This window comes from Lagopus muta, chromosome 1 (assembly GCF_023343835.1).
Source record: "Lagopus muta isolate bLagMut1 chromosome 1, bLagMut1 primary, whole genome shotgun sequence".
In the NCBI taxonomy this organism is placed as follows: domain Eukaryota; kingdom Metazoa; phylum Chordata; class Aves; order Galliformes; family Phasianidae; genus Lagopus; species Lagopus muta.
In genome coordinates this window covers 142,097,208-142,117,205 of record NC_064433.1, presented here as the reverse complement: position 1 = coordinate 142,117,205, position 19,998 = coordinate 142,097,208, and the positions used below count along the sequence as shown (strand labels likewise).

At 35.8% G+C, this 19,998-nt stretch overlaps 1 protein-coding gene across 3 annotated transcripts in view; it reads right to left on the bottom strand.

The window, feature by feature from the left end:
- Positions 1–19,998, bottom strand: part of NALCN (sodium leak channel, non-selective) — a 212,504-nt gene that overhangs the window by 182,894 nt on the left and 9,612 nt on the right. For all 3 annotated transcript variants that reach the window (XM_048929331.1, XM_048929321.1, XM_048929339.1), the window contains exons 2-5: positions 19,296–19,442; positions 16,445–16,627; positions 2,394–2,477; positions 630–769 (exon numbers count right to left, since the gene is read on the bottom strand). In XM_048929331.1, coding sequence (XP_048785288.1) covers positions 630–769; positions 2,394–2,477; positions 16,445–16,627; positions 19,296–19,403 — 515 coding nt within the window. In that variant the 5' untranslated portion in view covers positions 19,404–19,442. The remainder of the gene's footprint in view (positions 1–629; positions 770–2,393; positions 2,478–16,444; positions 16,628–19,295; positions 19,443–19,998) is intronic.

Genomic DNA, 19,998 nt, shown 5'->3' with positions numbered 1-19,998 from the left:
CTGAAAAACTATAGATTAGGAAATATGCTCACACAGAGAGCAGCATTTCATCTCATAGAAAATTTGCCCTTAAAACTGATCTCTTGCTATGTGCCAGAGCTAGAAAATTGAGCCACAATTTTTCTAAACCTCTAACTTAAAACAATACACAGAAGGGAGAATAAAAGTAAATAAAATGTGGAAATTAGCTTTTGTAAAATAGTATCTAATTAATTACACAGATGAGATGATGAAGAAAAGCTTATATCTAATAAATAAGAGAACCCTTTCACATTACTATGACTTTCACTATTACAAATTGTATAGAATATATTTGTGTGCATGCATGCATGTTTCTGTATATGTATACCGAAACTCTTGCACACATAACATTACAACCTTATTACTGTGCTGTCATATTAATCAAAGAGAATTTGTTCTAGTAGTTGAAAATCACTAGCTAAAATTATTAGCAAAATGCATTATGATTTATCTAAATATTTGGTATTATTATTTTATAGAAAACTTGGTAATTCCTTTCTTTTGGCCAGAAATAAAACTCAGGAAGACTATATACATTAAGCATCATTCTCTCAGCTGCATATTCAGTCTTCTAAGTCTGTTGTTATTTAGATAACCACCTTACTTACTTTAAGATATTTGTTATCCTAGTTCTTGGTAGCTCAAAACGAAAATATATCCGAAATGCTCGAATCATGATGAGTGGTCGTGGAATCCGCAACATGCCCCAAGGTGACATCTGATCAACTATTTCAGCAATTTCAAACACCTACAAAAAAAAAAATATATATATATATATATTTTGCCTTGATAAACCTGTCCTGTTCCTCTTGGTATCTATGTAAATGTTTAGAACTGAAAACCATACATAATTTTTATTTTAATTTTCATGTTCAGTCTTCTGTTGATTCATTTTATGGTTCATTTTAAACATGTTTTTGAAAAGAAACATATTAGTAAAATCTTTAACCCATTTCTGAGTTACAAGAATGAAAATTTGAAAATACACTCAATATACTCTGCCTACGTTCATAATGCTTCTTTCACAAAGAACTCAAGCAGCATATAAGTTTGTGTTAGTTACACGCATGTGTGCTAGTCCTATCTCTCCTTTGTTAGAAGTGAATACACTTTCCAGTATGAAAGTTAGTTATCTGTTAACGATGCACACCACTAAGGCTTTTACTATTATATAAAAGTAGATTCATCCAGATTGCCTTACATATTCCAATATGCTTACAAATTCTTCTTTTAACTCCAGAAGCATGAACTGCATATATTCTAGTTAGGACACAGATATCTCAGTCAAGCTTCAAGACAGGGAACCATTTCCTCAACATTTTGACAAGTTAGGAGTGCCTCCAGAAGGAGCATCTCCTTTAGAGTAATGAATCAGTAAAAATGTCTTGTCTTTACCTTCATTTCTCACTCTAAGAGTTACTGCTTAATTTAATATTTGCTAAAAGTATTAAGAAAATGGAGGCAGAACCTGACAATGCATAGGCTGAGCTATCTCTGTTGTGTATCTGTAATGACCAATTTTCATTCTATACGTGTCCATAGTATACCAATGCCTTCTATGTATATGAAGCAGAAAATGGCAATGTCTATCTTTAACTTTTCAAAAGTGGATACATTTTGCCGAATGTCAATTGCAATGGAACTTGTAACAGTCCTTGTATCATTACAGGCCCAGCCTCACAGTCTTTGATTTGTTCTTACTCCAAAAAATGGCTAAGGTTAAGTCTACCAACTGGGACACAATTTCAGCTGTACCTTAACAGTTTATGACATTTTTGCAATATGTCCAGGTTCATTACCTTATGAAAATTTCTCACATTTTTTCCAATTGTTTTTACTACTAATTTTTTTCCAATGGGCTTTTTCTTCCATTCTGTAAAAGGTTTTGTTACATGTGGCCCATGTTACATGAAAGCCCTCCACTTGCCCTATCAGTTTGCCAAGATCATGGTAAATGTTTACCATGCGAATCAGTCTCCCTTTTGTTGCCTAAGCTAGCCACCATTGTATCTTTCTAAGCACAATGGAAGGAGATCAGCACAACTGTCAAAAAGAGTAAGGGACAAATGGGTCTCTGTAGTTGCTCCTCTCTCCTTTTCACTATGCAGACAGTTTACTGTTACAAGCTTCAGATTAATGTCTAACTTCTAGATGACAAAAAAATAAACAGGACAAATACTAACAGATAAACTAAATTTTCTACCACAGATATGCCGCAAAGTGTAATCAAAGTGCTAATGAATTTGGCATATTATTAAAAAACAGCTTGATCCATGTAGAATTATACTTCCAGAACTCATAATTACTTGTTTATGCCATGTATTTTTCATGATTAAGGAACAATTTATTGAAAAAGTAAGTGGAATACTTACCTGTAAAACCAGGGACACCCAAAGACAAAAGACCATGAATCCGTCAAACACACACCAACGATCCTTTACATAGGAGCTATCCCCCTACAAGACAGAAAGAAAAGCTAAGAGGTTGTTGTTTGATTGTCAGAATTTAGTAATATCCTAAACAAATGTAGTTGGAAAAAAGAAGCTGTCTCTGGTAGTTTCTTTCTTGTACAGCACTTCTCCTCAGCTTGAGTCAAAAAGAACTTCTTAAGAGGCCTGTTATTTATACCTTGATGTAATTGAAAAAAGCATATACACAAAAATGAACACTGTTCTGACCATAGTATGATACTTGCATCTTGACACAACATAGGCTTTCCAGTTGTTTCAGACATTTCCTGAGCAACTCCTTATCATCTCAAACTCACAGTTCTTTTTTAAGCTTTGATAATACTCTGTATGGTGAAACTTCTAACTCCTATATTACTGGCACTTCCACTGATTGTTTAGCACAAGGTATTCAGAGTATGCTTCTGAAATACTGATTAAAAGAGATTTAGGAAAGAAAACTGAGCACTGTATCCTTGGTCACGCGTATGCTTTCCTATCTGTTCACAGGTTCTGTTTTAGATGTTTTTCAACTAGCTCTCTAAAATAATACTTTAGCTTGGGTTTGGCAATGGTCGAATCCAGAGACCACTCCTAAAAGGCAGCACAGAGAGGGCTGCAGCAAAACTCAGTTCTTTCCATATTGCACTCCATTAATGCTCCAGTTTGCACAGTTAGGTATCCCCACATTCCATGCCATTCCCAAAGACATGAAATACACACCCTCCACAACATAATACAACAGAACACTGCTAATGACTCATACTTTATTTCAACCATTGTACGGGGGGGGGGGGGGGGGGGGGGGGGGTGGAACAAAACAAATCATTAAGGAGATTACATCTGAAGGTTACAGAATTCTGTGGTAGCTCATGGAACACAGAAGTTGGAGATCAAATGCATGTAGATAGATGCAGTGTGCCAAAATAAAGACCAGAAAAAACTAGACCTAAGAAATGTGGATAACCCAGTTTTATGCTATCTTGGAACAAAAATGTGTGCAGAGATATTGGTAGGGTACATAAAAATTATCCCTTTCCAAATGAACTTTCTCACAACAGATTGAGTGTACCCTCCTCTGCCTTATACATCCTCTGGTTCTTTTTTTTCTGTTTAAGTGTTCTTTCAGTTACAGTGTTATTCATCCACTTGTCACAGATATGAATGAAAATAATTGTCAGTTCTCAGAAATCTTGAAGACATTACTGGACTGAATTTTGACAGAAATGTGATTCCTGGCTTGATATGCACTGTTTCCTGTCCCAGTGATAGCTATTTCAGTACTTGTTTTAAACGACTCAGCATTTTCATCAATTCAAAAAGCACAGACAAGTAGTTTTGTTTTAATATAATATTTTCAATGTCATACACTATCCTAGAAAGGATTTATCATGCCTTGCAGTAGGTGACAGCAAGATGTATTGTGTAAATAGAGATAAAATATTTGTGAAGTTTTATTTCAGTTGCACAAATTATTTAGGGCAGAAGCAAACAAAAGAAGAATATAAGGGTAATGCAGTAAGTGATTTTCAAATTAAAAATAAAGGGCAGAGAACCTTAACACTCTTTTTCAGTCAGGATATTTTCTAACTCATAATCATCTTTAAGTCCTCAAGCTACTAACTATGAGAATCATAGTATCATGGGAACATATAATATCCCAAGTTGGAAGGGACCCATACAGATCACTGAGTACAACTCCTTGCTCCACATAGGACCACCCAACTATCAGACCGTACGTCTCCAAGGCTCATTGGACTTCAGCAAGCTCAGTGTCATGACCACTACCCAGGGGAGCCTGTTCCAGGGCCTGACCACTCTCTGGTGAAGAGCCTTTTCCTGATATCCAACCTGAACCGCTCCTGAACAAGGACTGCAAATCAGGAAATTTCCAAATCAAGAACCAAATAAGAACCTCTGCATCATAATTTTAACCTGTCCCTTCTGAAGAAAGTAGACTTGGTTCCATAGTAAAGTCTGAGCTAAGAAAATCTTCATTCAAGGCAGGACAGTTGTTTCAGCTGTTATGCTCAGTAATTATGAAGCAGACACCACTTATCCCTGTTCCCACTCACTAAACAAATCTCCAGAGGCATTTCAACAGGCAGCCTTCAATTGTACCTATGAACAATGATGATGATTCGTCTTTCTCTAGCTGAAAAACTCACCTTTCATCTCCTCAGCACCGTTTCTCTAAGCAAGAAGTTTTCCCTGAGTCGTGCTATACAGATTTGAGCATGAGCTTGTGCAGGAGTTCCTGTATTCACTCTCCTCTGTATTATCCCACAAGTACTCACAAAAAGCTAAATCTTTTTTTAGAAATTGCTTTTACTCTCCACAATACACATGGCATGATTGCATCAGCTCTGATCCTTTTCCTTACAGAAGAGGATGTCATGACCCCTTTCAGCTTTCTCACTCACATTTCTCCACATCAGCACATCCTTCCAGTAAGAGAAGGGGTTCACTGGGCACCTGGATTACATTCACAGAGACCACTCATTCTGGGGAGTTGCTGGACCTGTCTGCTTTGCACATCTTGGCTAAATTGTTTTCACACATGCCGATGGCTGGCAGTGGGCATGGTGGAGAGTCTTTAAAAGTGTATATACAGTGTATGGGGGTTGAAGGAATTTGTAAGACAGAATCACGTCCTGTTTAATACGAAAAACAGAATATTCTTTTTAATATGAACCTGGATACTGACTTCTAGTGCTACTTACTTTCCACAAAAAATCTAATTCAGATTTAACACATACTAATATTCACATATTGATAGCACTGAGCAGTGAGTTTCATTCACTCTATTCCAACTTTTAAAGAAGCTCTGGGTTCAAATGCTCACTAAGTGAACAGCATTCTGTTCTCACACATGGAAAGGAATACAAATGCATGTGGTTAAATACAGTTACTTCTTTACCTAAAGCAGTTAAAGCACAGTAAATTGTTAATACCTCATCTTTTTTTCATCATGTCTGTTGGAAATTGAGAATTATTAATGAAGTTGTTTAGCATTTTACTGTGAATGCACTGTTCTATATCATTAACATTCTGGTTCATAAGTTTTTGAAATGTGGTCTAAACATTTACAAAAGATGAAGGATTAGTACTGTAGACTAAAACCTCATGCTGAAGCTCAATCAAAAACTCATAAAGTTATTAAAGTTGCTGTCACTCTATTGTCTGCAGTGGACATTGAATTCTTTAATGTACACAGCAAGTAAAGGAAGTTTCTCCAGCAGAAATACGGTTTATATAGACAACAAAATTCTTTTCTTCTGACAGTGCAGTTAATGCTAGTCCTTTAAAAAAAAACAACAAAAAACAAAAAAACCAAAACATGAAAAATGTGAAGGTCAAAGTTGCAATATAGCTTAGCTAAATGGATCAATCTTTTCTTTATTAGCTCTCTATTCGCTATTTTGCAAGCATCATTCCTGGTCTCTCCAAACAGTTTCTCCTAATAGACCTTTAATCTTCTCCCTCGGCACTTATTTATTCCAGGCCAGCACCACTGCCAGACTAGTACAAAACAAAGGAAATGGCATTCTTGGTAAACACTCCATGTGGAATGGATCAGAGGGCTGCTTCGCTCTTAGAGATGCTCATCTGAATTAATCTGGAATTTGATATTCCAAAAGAACAGCAATAACAGTCTTAATTGCAATATTCTCTGCCCTGAAAAAGAACATGTTAATCCTGCCATGGCAATACAGCTATAACTAAGAAAGAATACCTCAAATTCAGCATAACATCTTACTGTTCCTTTGCATATTTGAAAACAGGCCCAAAACAAAATATCTTCCCTGTACTCTCCTTATCTCACCCTTTTTTTCTCTAATACCATCACCAGTACAATAACAGAGTACAATGTTACTCATTTCTTCATTTTTGATTTTCTTTGTATGCTGACACCCCTATGGCAGTACTGAGATGCAGAATGATAACACTTTTTCAGTCACAGCCAGTACATTACAGATAAAACAGCACATAACAGCAGTTCATCTGGAAGAGCCAGTGGAATTACAATTGTGAAACATAACTCTGAATGGTTATAGTTGTATAATATTACTGTACCAAGTTACACAAGTTCAATTTGTATCTAATTGTGTTCTGCACTGAACTGCTCCATCATCAAATGCTTCCAAGAAACATGTTACAAATTGTTTAATTTATCTTTGTCATAACACACAATGCAGTATTTACATTAATCTTGTATTCTGTACTAGAGAAGCCTTGGAAAAAATCACTTGATATTACAGCAAACAAAACAAAGCTACCCTAATCATAATAGGAGAAAACAAAACATAGCTTTTGTTTAAATTAGAGGGTAATTCTATGCATGCTACAAACAGACAACATACACAAATGTAATCCACCATTACAAAACAGCAATAGTGACGACAGCACCATTACTTTATCGTATTATAAAATTAAGAAAAAAAAGTGAATTTGCTGAAATTTTCAGTTTACTTTAGGAATTATTATGAATATTTCATTCATGAAAAGACAATCTCAGGTGCAGACCAAAGACATGCTTGATTTTTGTCAACTTATGTAACAAAGTTAATCAAATTTAGTATTTGACTTTTCATATTATAATCAGAGGCTTCTGATCTGTATTATTCATCATCTCAGTTGCTACCACTAGTAGCAAAAATTACCTAGAAAACAAAAAAAACTAGATCAGAAATAGAATTTTAATTGGGCAGTTCAGAGAAAGACCTATGCAATCCACAAAAGGGAATAGTTTTAGGGAATTAAAGAATTCCCTTCAATGAACCAAGAGTCAAGACTTTCAAACAGTCAAGTGAAGTCCATTTGACTTGCCAGAAATCCTCTAACACAAAATGAGTTAAAAAACTTATTTTAAAACAGAACTGTTGAAGTTTAACAGGCATGAAAACATAACATTCCTCCCCTCAAGTACAAAAGCATCAAAAGGAATGACTGTTTTCACAGGCAAACAGAACAGAACGCCTCAACACCCCTCTTTTACCCGCAACATCAGCATACAGCATCTTGATTCAGCTGAAGCATAAATAATGTGGAGAGTTCAATGTGGAGAGCTGCCAGGCATGGCCTTCCCCTGTAGTTAACAGGGGACTCACATTTCCCTGTCAGCACCTGGTATGCCTACAGAACCTGTGTGGGTGGGAAGTTCCACCAGTGTGTAACACAGCTGCTTTCTACAGACACCGCTCCGCAGCAGATGGGTGCCAACAACACATCCTGCAGAGAGATTTCATGGGTTACCACATAGACAGCCTGAATTTCACTTCCCCCTCCATCTGCTCATTAGCCAACTGTATTCAGTGCCATAAGGATTGTCTTCCTAGCTGACACAGCTCCCTTGGATATCTTAATGGTTCATCAACTTTTAAAATGGCTAATCAGGAGCAGGATTAATATGCTACCTGAAACTGCACTGTTTCCAGGATGTACACAAGAAAAAAAATATTTACTGTGAGAAAAGCTAAACAATGGAAAGGATGCCCAGTTATATTGTCTGGGTTTCTAATACCTCCCTTCTTGGAAATATTCAAGACAGCTTCATAGCACAATGGATAAATAAATTGAAAGCCCTGTTTTCAACAAATTACTACAATCTCTATGGATGTCTTCCAACCCAGAATCATCATCAATACTGTGTTGCTAGCATAACCTCCTCAAGACGCCAGTCCTGTGGGTAGACTCCAGTTCTTTAACCAGTTCCATGTGCATGAATATTTGCTTTTTTTTTGGTGGTACTCTGATGCCTTGAGAAGGCGACATGCTGTTTGGGCAGGATCCTGCCATCCACAAACTGTCAGGTCTCCAGATACAATGGGTTGCTTTGGATCCAGATGTTTCAAGCTGAGAGCTCAAACCTGGAAATATCAGATACAGCTGAGAGATTTGAGTTGGGAGATTTGATAGGCAAACTCACATCTACAACCATCACTGGCAGCTCTCCTTCAACAGAAAACAGCCACAGTGATGAAAGATGGAGTACATAAGGAAGAGGCCTTTTTCAGAAGGAGGATTTTATCATTTGTTAATTTGCATTACTAAAAGCTGATGAAGCCATTTTATTCTACAAAGACCAGGAAAAGCTTATGGAAATAGTGAAGCCATAAGAAAGCAATATTTTAAAGTATTTTAAAAATACATTATGGAAGAAATATTTTATATTTTTTCTTATCAGCTCCAAGGTTAAATAATGATCTCCACAGCAATTCACTAAATACACTGGACATGTTTATCCATGCCCCCAAAATAATTTTCAACAAAAAACTTCTATGACCCACTGACTGGTTAGAGAAATTATTTTTATTTTTGAAATACTGCCTATGTAAGCTTAGTAAGTAATTTTAAATGCTTTTGATTTTCTCATAATCAAAGGTAAAAATTGTGCAAAAAGCCCCACTGTGTAATATGAGTCATTACTTCCCTGCAATAAACACTCCATCAAAACCGGGAGCAAGTAACCATAGAGACAGGTGTGTGTATTTTAGTGCAGCAGGCTCTACCCTGCCCCCAGGCAGTAACAATGAACTAACAGCATGCTGTGGGCAATTTCCTATGTGTTTTTCTCGTGATAATCAGTTTTAATTTTTTAAATTTCCTGTGATTGAAAACAGCATCAGAGCATTCGGCTAGCAACAGGATCCCAATAGGCTGGAAAGCAATGTCCTTGCAATGGATACGTGCTTAGCAGAACTGCAACAAACATAGGACTGAAAGGCTTATTCTAGTAATGAATATCAATACTGTTATGAAATTTGAAGCCTATTGATCATAGCTGCCGCAGATGTTTAACTGGATATTCCAGTATTTAAGTTTTAAGACAATTTGCTGTAAAATACATTCTCCCAGCATAGAATATCACGAGACCTGCACTAAACATTTAGAATTCTAGTAGCCTTATACAAAGGACATAATTCTAATCCTTCATATAGATATGTAAAATAATTTACTGTAAGGACAAATAATTTTCACTTCATAATCCGTAGGCATAATCAAAACTCAAAATTAAAGTTAATGGAACTTTGCTTCATGTTTTCTTCATGAGCATTTTTGTTACCAGTGGCAAGTAATATTCTCTATTTTTTTTCCCTCCACAGCATTACACTATCTTCAATCACAGAATCTTAAAATTGTCTCATACCCACCACTGATTCTGCTGGCTACTTTCCTGCCTTCCATGTTGAGGATCTCAATCCCGTCTGTGACTTGCACACCCAGCTGAGTACGGACCACCAGGCACCACAAGCCATCTGTGCACAATGACATGGGAGAACAGGAGCCACATATTCTGTTCTCCCACCTGACCTTCGAAAACAACTTCCCAATCCTTAATTAATTTAATGCCGCAGAGTAACCAGCTTATCTAAAGCCAGAGAGTGCAGGCATTTTGGAATTTCCATCTTCTGTATTCAGAGTGTAGCACAGGACAAACTGACCTGATCAAGTTGCTGAAAGCTACTGAATGATCTGACAGGGTTTCACTGAAAATAAATTTGTATCACCAATGACTCATCAGAAGGACTAGACTGATTTTGTAATTTCTCCACTCTCATTAGCTGAAGGTAGAATGCTTAATGTTAAAAATACTAAAAAGAAGGCTAAAAAAAAAAGATATTTGCAGTAAGTTAAACAACAATTTGTTAATTTATGAGTCAAGATGAACTTCTAGATGAGGATTATTATGGAACAAAATCATTTAAGCACAACTGAGCTAATGCCACAGTTAAAAACTAAGCTGGCAACCAGCTACAGGTATATTTTCTGGAGTGATCAATTAAAAAAAACAAAAACTCTAATGAATTAGTTTAACCACTCATTGCAAGATGCCTAAAGATTAAGTGATATTGCCCAGACTCATTACTTGAAGCTTCCCTTATGATCAACAGGCCAGCTGAACTAACTTTTGGAAGAGCCTCTATTAGACACAATGTAAACAGCTAATTACAGACAACTACAGACCCACAAGTTAGTTCTGATGAGTTCTACTAAAACTGTTTCTATTTTGAATCCTAAAACTAAGAAGCAAAAACGTATTTAATGCAAGCAAAAAATGACTGAAAAAAAAAAAAGAGGCAATATGCAACTAGAAAGCATGGCAGAGACTAATTAAATGATTGCAACCAGATTAGTCATCACAAGGCAGAAGTTCCTGCTCCACCTCCAGCTGCCTGTATTGTAGGAGCACAGCCCCATTTAGCTGCAGAGAACTGAGCATAGCAGCAAGTTCATGCTGTTCAGACAAGCCTTCAGCCAGCTCTGTCCTCACCTTTCTCACCCAGAGCACACAGATAGCAGCTACAGCAACCAAAGCACGTGTCAGAAAAATGGTGATGGTAATGGGTTGCCTGTATAGCACTAACACTGCCCAGTAACACCTGACGTGCTGAAAGCCATTGATTTTGGGTAATGAAGGAACCAAGCCAGCAGTATTTAATAGAAACAGCTCCTTGTCTGTCTGTGATGGGGGCTGGGGGCAGATTAAGCTTTATTTCAGCTCCTGTATGACTTCAGACTTGGAGGAATACTGAAGTCACTGAATAACAATTTGTGCTACTGAAGAAACTCCAACACTTTCAGTCACAACTCCTTTAGTTTGTACAAAAGTTTGCTGTGAATGTAGCTGATTTAACAACAGTAGAAATGTCAAGGCTATTACCTCTGGCTTCCTGTAATTTCCTTTGTTAGCTGACATATGGAAAGAAAAACATTTCTATTAAATCCCATAAAAGACATTTCTAATTTTTGCCATAATAATACCAAAACAAGGGTCAACTAGACTTTTTCTAACAGACAGAGGAGGGAATACTCACACCTTTTATTTGAGAGAGTTGCTTCGGTATCAGAGCAATAAGATGAACCATGCCTCCATTTCACATGATGTAGGTGTAATACCATCGTGACTGAGACTAAAAGTTGCAATCAGAATGTCTGCAGGGTGAAACCAATTTCATTCATCTCTTCTTCTTTAGAGACAGAATTTTCAACTGAGACATAGGTGTGAATTCTTTTGCAATCTAGTCATAGTTTCTGCAGCTCCTTGGACTTTGGCACATTTTTCTCATTGGTTATTTTAAATGCTACCAGGGCAACTGTGTCTAATGCAAGTAGTTTACTTGGACTGTTTCTCCTAATACAAAGTCTGAAAGTAAAAACTTATAAAACAATGTCTTTAAAGTAAGGTATCCTTACCTTGCTCACACGATTTTCAGAAGACAGATTATTAGAAAGTATGACTTAATTTTGTATCACACTGTTGGAAAGAAAAGCTTAGTCTTTCCATCAGAAGTTAGTCTCCCTGCCCTTCCTGCCAGAAAATGAATTCTTCTAGAGGCTGGTTGATAACAAAGCCATCACTGCCTGCTGTGCTGTCATAAAAGATATCCCTGACTTCTGCTAAATCTTTGATATTACATAGCACCATGCAGCCAGCTTAGTACCACAGGATTTTTGTTTCAGGGGACTGTGATTTAGCCCGTATCTGCTGAGCAGATGTACCTAAGTATAGCTGTGAAAGATGACCTAAGTTAATGTATTTCCATCTTCTTTGTGAGAGGATCAAAAAATATAACGAAATTAAGTAACCTCTTGAAACACGTCAGAATTCTTCAGTGAACTGAATGAATGATGAGATTGAACATCGTGTAAGGACTGGGAGACTTTTTTCATTCGTGATAGTGATACCTACTGTTTGTATTCTGCTGATACCAGTGATTAAAATAGAAGCGTGAATTCCCTCAATCAAAACATCCTATTACTAAAATTCACAGTAAGCTGGTTTTGTTAAATTCTTAGTCTTTTCCCACATACCACATCAGATAACAATTTTTAATTTCTGAAATATTAGGCCTTTTTAAGACATACTGCAGTTAAGTAGCCACCTCCTAGCATGCTTCGTATGCTATTCCTACAGAAATATTGGCATGAGTAATCCAGATAATCCACTAATTTATGTGCCACATTTTCTTTTATACCTACTTAATAATTTACTTGACAGTGATAAATACCTAACTTTTAATGGCAGTTGGAGACCAGATAGTATTCTTGAAAGTTATTCTTCAATTTCAAATCTATTTCAAATATGTTTAATACTGTGTGCACACTATTTTTTCTGAGCTATTTCACATTATTTCACAATGAGTTGTAACACAGGCCAACATTCTTCAGTTCAAAATATTATTTAGAATTCAAGTGTCAAATTATAATGTAAGAAACAAACAGACTTGGTCTAATTCTCCATCTCATAGAACTTTACAAGTCATTACAAGATGGTTTTAATGTTCATACACACATTTTTATATAATGTAGACAGCCAACATTGCACAAACGGTCCTAGAATTTCATATTTTAGAAGACCTCAGGCAGTAAGAAATTGTAGCCTGTACTACATTTTTCAGAGATGAGTTTCTAGGGTATAAATGTTATTAGCATTTGTTTAAAATTATGAGAAGTAACAATAGCCTATAATATAAAAAATATTATACTAGTATCCTGTCATAGGCTCTGCAGTCTTTTCTTCCCAGATAGTGCCTATACACATAATATAATCTGACTGCACATTTATCCCCATTTCAATAGGTCCAGAAGAGCCATTTCAGCATAACAAACACCTACTAGAAGCCAACAGCATAATCAGTAAATATCAGTATGGTCAGTGCCTTTGTAATTCATAAAGTCCTCTGACTGAATCAATTGTCTTGTCAAATGTGGCAAGCAACAACTATTACTTACAAGGTACAAGTGGCCCAAATTTTAAATAGACTCAATTAGCAAGAATAATTATTCAGGAAGAAACATGAGCACTAGAAGATACAACGCCATGGCAACATTTCAGTTTAACTTCCCTTCTGAGGTAACAAAGCACTTGGATGAATGCATCACTTTTTTTTGTCACTTACTTCACACAGGGAAAAGAGAATCTTTTTACAGAGAAAAGTCTAGAATTTTCAGAAACTACCTTTTCTAAACCCCTTGGGAACAAGAGGATATAAATTTATGATTTGTCCTCAGAAGGTGTTAAGTAGACATGACTTAACATTTTAAAAAATCTTAGCTCAGCTATACTTATACTGTTATAAATTGAGTATTAAGTGGATAGTGCCTATCTTTTCCATAAATTAGATTTCTCTCTGGACCAAAATTTTGCATTAATCAATGTTGAAAAGTTTGTTAGCACTTCTAATCCAAAGGCTCTACAGAATTTCTGATTGATGGTAAAGTTCAGTAGAATCATACAGCAATATATTAATTGATCCCATGTTCCCTAAAAGTTTTGAATGCACTTAAATCAGGACCATAACTTACAGACATTTTCTCTTCAATAAAGATGTTTTATATACAATACCTTTAACATACGTTAATAGGCTTCTAAACAGTGCTGTATTTTACTTCGATTGCCACTATGTCCATAGATAATTATGTTCTTGGTGGAGTTATAGGAAGAATAATTGAAGCAATATTTTCCTTAGAATCAATAATCCGAAGAGCAAATAAAATAATTCACTAAAAATGGATTATTTATTGATTAACATTCAAAGAAACATGTAGATAGCATACTTCTTAACTTCTTAGTTTAGTCTTCTTTACTTCTTAGTTTAAAGGATCACACAAATTAATTATAATCCTATTCTAACGTTGTTTTATGAAGATTACACTATATAATACAAGTTCACATAGTTCAGCTACAATTCATCCTAAACACATCAGTAGTGCAGCCAGCAGGCCCAGTGAAATAACCTGTTCCCTTTAATCAGCACTTGTGGGACCACATCCACACCTCATTTTGAGCTGAGTTGAGGTTGGAGCTCCCCAGTACAAGAAAGACACAGACATAATGGAGCTAGTCTAGCAGAGGACCACTGAAAAGGGCAGGAAGTCAGGATGAATGACATGGATCTGTTGAGCTTTCAGAAGAGAAGGTGAAGGGGAGAGCTTCCTGATGTCTGCAACTGTCTCATCAGGGGATACAGAGAGGATGGAGTGAAACTCTTGGAGGTCCACAGTGATGACACAAGATACAATGCACACAAGATGGAACATAGAAATTCTGCTTAAGTACTAGGGAAACATATTTTTTGCCTGAGCTTGATCAAATTCTGTAGCAGGCTTCCTAGAGAGCTTGTGGAATCTCCATCCGTAGAGGAGTCAACAGTTCATGTGGACACAACTGTGGACAACTTCATCTAACAGGATCTGCCCTGGGCAGTTGGTTGAACCACATGACTTCTGAGAGTCCCTTCCAACCTTAACTATTCTACAACAAACCATAAATAGCATCAAAGAAAGTAATTCATTCAAATATAACTGCATTCAGTGATGAATGCTAAAGACATTAATCATAAGCAAATACTCATTTGTTAAAATAACAATAAATGCAGTAAGAATAAATGCAGTCAGTTTCTACTTTATCTTTCACAACACTGGTTATGCATGATCTATTTTACCATACTTTTATCCCATAAAGGAAGACTAAAATATCAGTGTGCAAATCAAGTAATCCTCATTTGTACATGTATAACATGAGTCAGGACAGTGGAACAAACTCCAGACAGCTACTCATTCTCCGAGGACAAACTCATCAGATATGCTTCAAAGATAAGTTCATAATATCCACACAAACAACAATTTAAACAATCCAGTGAAAAAAGTTAGAATATACATCAGTATGTTATTTATTGCCCCTAGGTGTTGACTGTGAGTGAAGCTGGTATTTCCATGCACAAAGGCTGAGAAAACAAGCTCTGTAGAAAAGTCATGCTGTTGATCATTCATCTCTTTCTTTCTGCTATAATATTTACATACCTGTTTCTTTACAAAGCCCACACTGGCTATAATAGTAACTCATTAACTCTGCGCTGTTCAAATGCTCATACTGGTCACTAATTCCCCATAATGTTTTGAGGACTAATTATCCTCATAACAACCTGTCTAATGGATATTTCTGAATAAGCAAGCATAGCTTGTAGCCAGAAATACCATTTCACAAAGGATTACTTTGGCTTTACATAACATGAGAATATTTTATCAGAATCATCTTATGTCAGTTACTTCCTAAATACTAATATTAATAATGCTCCAGCTTTTACTATTAAAATTCATTACATATGGTGGCATAATAGCTTAGTTTGGCAGCAAACAAAAAGTGCTACCCACAAACTCAGAACAAAATGAAGGGCTAAGTAGAACTTGTCTCTGGAGTCACCAGACCTTTCAGCAGTGAAAGGAAGAATAACGCAGTGATAATCTGCTCTCTGCAGTAGTGACAAGATTGTATTGTTAACAAGCACAGCAGATGTATTTTACTATATATAAGACAAACTTGTATTTTTTTTTTTTTACTGAAGACTAGAAATGATCAGTAAAATAATGCTAAAAATTGATGGCTACTGAAAAATTCTGCAGGTTAATGTTCTCCCACATCATAACTACCAATATAAACTTAGTCCAGCAACAACAGTAAATATATGATAACAGAATCATTTGTTTACCAATATGCATTCTATTAAGGAAAAAAATACAGTAAAGCAAGATTATGTTTTCATTCAGCTCACAGTAGGACATAATGCTCTTTCTTACTTAAATAAGTAATCGTGCAACAAAATATCCAGTCTTGTGAAAAGGCAATCCAAGTTCTATATCAATATATGCATCTCCAGACACTTACAAAAGATTATTGCTAATGTACATGCAACTTATTTTGCTCTTCATTCTTTAAATTAATACAATGACACTATCTATTTCTTAGTAGTAAACTATTATTATGAATGTTGGTATTAAATTTAGGTGGAGATTAACTATGCAGTAAAGTCACATATTTCTCAATCTGTCTTTTTATATGCCATAGTGTCACTTGCAGCTAAGAACACTCATAGAAAAGGAACTGAGAAGTTATGAAAGAAAGATCAGATGTCAGTGGCATGTATCCATCTCAATTTCCTTGAGCATATACAGGTTAATTTTCAAATACTTACCTTAACTATGCCACGGATATGCATTTTTGCTATCATCTCTGCAGTGTAAAGAAACATCAGTAGAGTGTCAAGCGCAAATGTCACATACTGGAGAGGAGGATAATGCTCAAAAGTCTTTGGAGTGTTCATGCAAACAGAAATAACACTGATGATGGCACAGATTCGTAATAAAGAGTGTACCCACTGGAAAAGAAAAAAATACATTACAAGGTTGCTTTAATGTTTAAAACCAGCTCAAATATTTATCCTCTCTAAGTTGTACTGACACTTCTTCTAAACACACATTTGTGGTTTTCTTTTACATCATGATACATGTATTAAGGTCCTAATCTCAAAAGTGAGCAGTCTTGACTTTTTGAAATATACAAAACAAGTTGTTAATTGGTTGTGTAATTCATAAACTAAGTATTAAGAGCCAGGCTACTGAGAGTAAAGATTCTACCCTTTCTACTTCTGCAATCCTATTCATTTTCAAATGACAACTTGGCACACTTCATATACCGAAAACATGTGATATTATTAGATGTTATAAATTGGGTGAATACATTAAATAAAAATATCTGTGGAAAAATTTAATTTCACATTTAGGTGAATTGATTTTTTTTTTTTTAGATGAATTGATTTTATTTCAGTTCATAATTCCATAAATGAACTAAGAGGCATAGAGATTAAAATCATCAGAATAAACATAGAAAAAGACTGTCATAGAAAACAACTTCTTCTATAACAGGATATACTTTTGTTCAAAACAAGTTTTGTTTCTGTAAGAGAATAGCTCATTTCTAAAACTACTTAGGTCTTTATCTCAAAACAGTCATTATTAAGGCTGTATTCAGTGCCAACCACACTGAATGTCTAATGAGAAAGCAAAATGTATCAGTATAGGGGTTTAGCATTGGACTTTATTTTTCTGCTTTTAAATGAAAACACTGCTGAAGCATCTTGAAGCCAGACAAGTGTAATGAATCAGAGTTGGTAGGGTCAAATATTTCAGAAAAAAAAAATTAAAAAGGACACTTCAGCAGGCAAAAAATTATCCAAACAAAAAAACCCTGAGATATAAAAGTGAATTTACACCAACTTGCAGAAAAAAATTATACAGTCATTTACAACAGTTCACATCTTCTGATATCAAGAAATGGCCAGAATATTTACTTCATTTAATGCTCACCTAAATGTAATCACATTTGACCTGAATTGAATACCTCTATTTTTTGTATATTCTAGGCCCAAAATAATAATCTGAAAGTGGAAGGCATCTGATGCATTGTCTCATGTCACTTTTATACAAACCTTGTTTTAAACCTTGTATGAACTGAAAAGAAATAACATAAACTGTAAATTTTGGCTTATATATAAGCTTCTTGTCTGTCTTAGTAGAAGTTTAATATTGTATACTGAGCAATAGGCATCTTGTTTAGCAGTATGGCAAGGAAAAAGCTGAATACTGCGCACTGAGAAACACATATAAATAACTCTGCATATATTCCTGCAATAACATTTTGAGCTAATTACAAAATTAAATGTGAACATGCTTTTTTAAATTATTTACCATGAATAGTTAATATATGGGTTTTGTAAATGATTTACGTGTTAAGAGTTGGGAGTAAAGCAGTATGGATCTGGGATCCATAATGCAATGGACATGATAGTTTCATTAAATGAAATCATACCAACAATAGGTATTTATTTTGGGATATTTTACTTTCTACTGTCACAAAATAAAATTTTCTATTTTCCTATATGAGGAGCACAAAAATGCCTTCTCTACAAAACCATGAATCATTCAAAAAACATAGGAATCCCAGAAGCACACTGATTGCTGAAGTGATGTAATAATAACAAATATATTTATGTGGCAAAGGCATTTTCTTAATCCTGTACATTCTGCTAATAGCTTTGTTCCCAATGAAACAATCTCTCATTTCAAGTCACCAGACAATACTACACTTACCTGTCGTGTAGGGCACATTGTAGGTCAACTTATGCTAGAAAAATATGAGCTGTACTTGAAAATAAACAGTCTAAATACACTTCTATATTCATGAGAGATGTAAAAAAAAAAAAAGAAGATTTGGAAGTCAAAACTATCAACTGCTGGCTACCATTTCAACAATGAAATGCTCTTTTCGACATTCTCTTCAAAAGCTCATTTTGCACACTTCACTTCTACTTATAATAAGTATGTAGGAAACAGAGACGTTGAAAAGATGGCTGTATAAAATAGCAATCAGTAGATCACAGAATCTCAGGATCGTAGAGGTTGGAAGGGAACACCAAGTTCAAACCCCCTGCAAATCAGGCTCCCTACATCAGGCTGCACAGATCCAAGAGGATCTTGAATATCTCCAGAGAAGGAGAATCCACAACCTCCCTGGGTAGCCTTCCAGTGCTCTGTCACCCTGTGTGAAGAAGCTCTTTAGCATATTTGTGCTGAACTTCCTATGTTCCAGTTTATGGCCATTTCCCCTTGTCTTGTCCCCACATACCACTGAAAAGAGATTGGCCCTGTCCCTTTGCCTCCCACACTTAACATATTTATAAACATTAATAAGATCCCTTCTCAGTCTTCTTTTCTCAAGGCTGAAGAGACCCAGGTCGATGGACCTTGGCAAATGTTATTTGATCATCCCTATCACCTCTGTGTGGAAAACAAGCCTTTTGATTTAGTTTCTGAGTTTTTGAAAAAAAAAAAAAGAAAAAAAAAAGAAAAAAAAAGAACTTGCAGATTAGCAATGATAGCTAAATAACTGTTTCTGACTACTATTTCAGAACTTTTTTTAGAAGTCATATTTCAACAATATCAGTTGCATTTAACTTACAGTTAATAACTATGGAAAAAGATACCTACTGGCTTGTTAATCCACAGAATATCTGCATTGTCTGACAAAGATTCATCGGGACCAAAATCTGTAACAGGCTGGGCTTCCACCCGTGAACTTTGTTTCCTTTTTAGCATCCTGAAGTTAACTTTTGTTATCTATGATCATGAAATACCCTTGGGGAGAAAAAGAGAGAAAAGACATTAATTCACCAAAACTATTTTATAATGCCCTTTTGAACAGTTTTGTAACTAATCTAAAGCATGTTCACAGAATCACAGAATCACACACGTTGGAAGAGATCTCAAGGGATCATCGAGTCCAACCTCTCTGCTAAAGCAGGTACCGTACAATAGGTCACACAGGTAGGTGGCCACACAGGTCTTGAATATCTCCATAGAAGGAGACTCCACAACCTCTCTGAGCAACCTGCTCCAGTGTTTCTTCACCTTTACTGTAAAGAAATTCTTCCACATGTTAGTAAGGAACTTCCTATGTTCAAGTTTTAGGCCATTAATTCTTCTCCTATCGCTACACACCACCAAGAAGAGCCTGGCCTCATCCATTTGCCTCCCACCTCCATTTAGTTATTTATAAAGATTTATCAGACCCCCTCTCAGTTTTCTTTTCCCCAGGCTGAACAGACCCAGATTACCCAGCCTTTTCTCATAGGAGATGCTGCAGGTTGCAATTATCTCTGTGGCCCTCCACTGAACTCCCTCAACTTCCCTG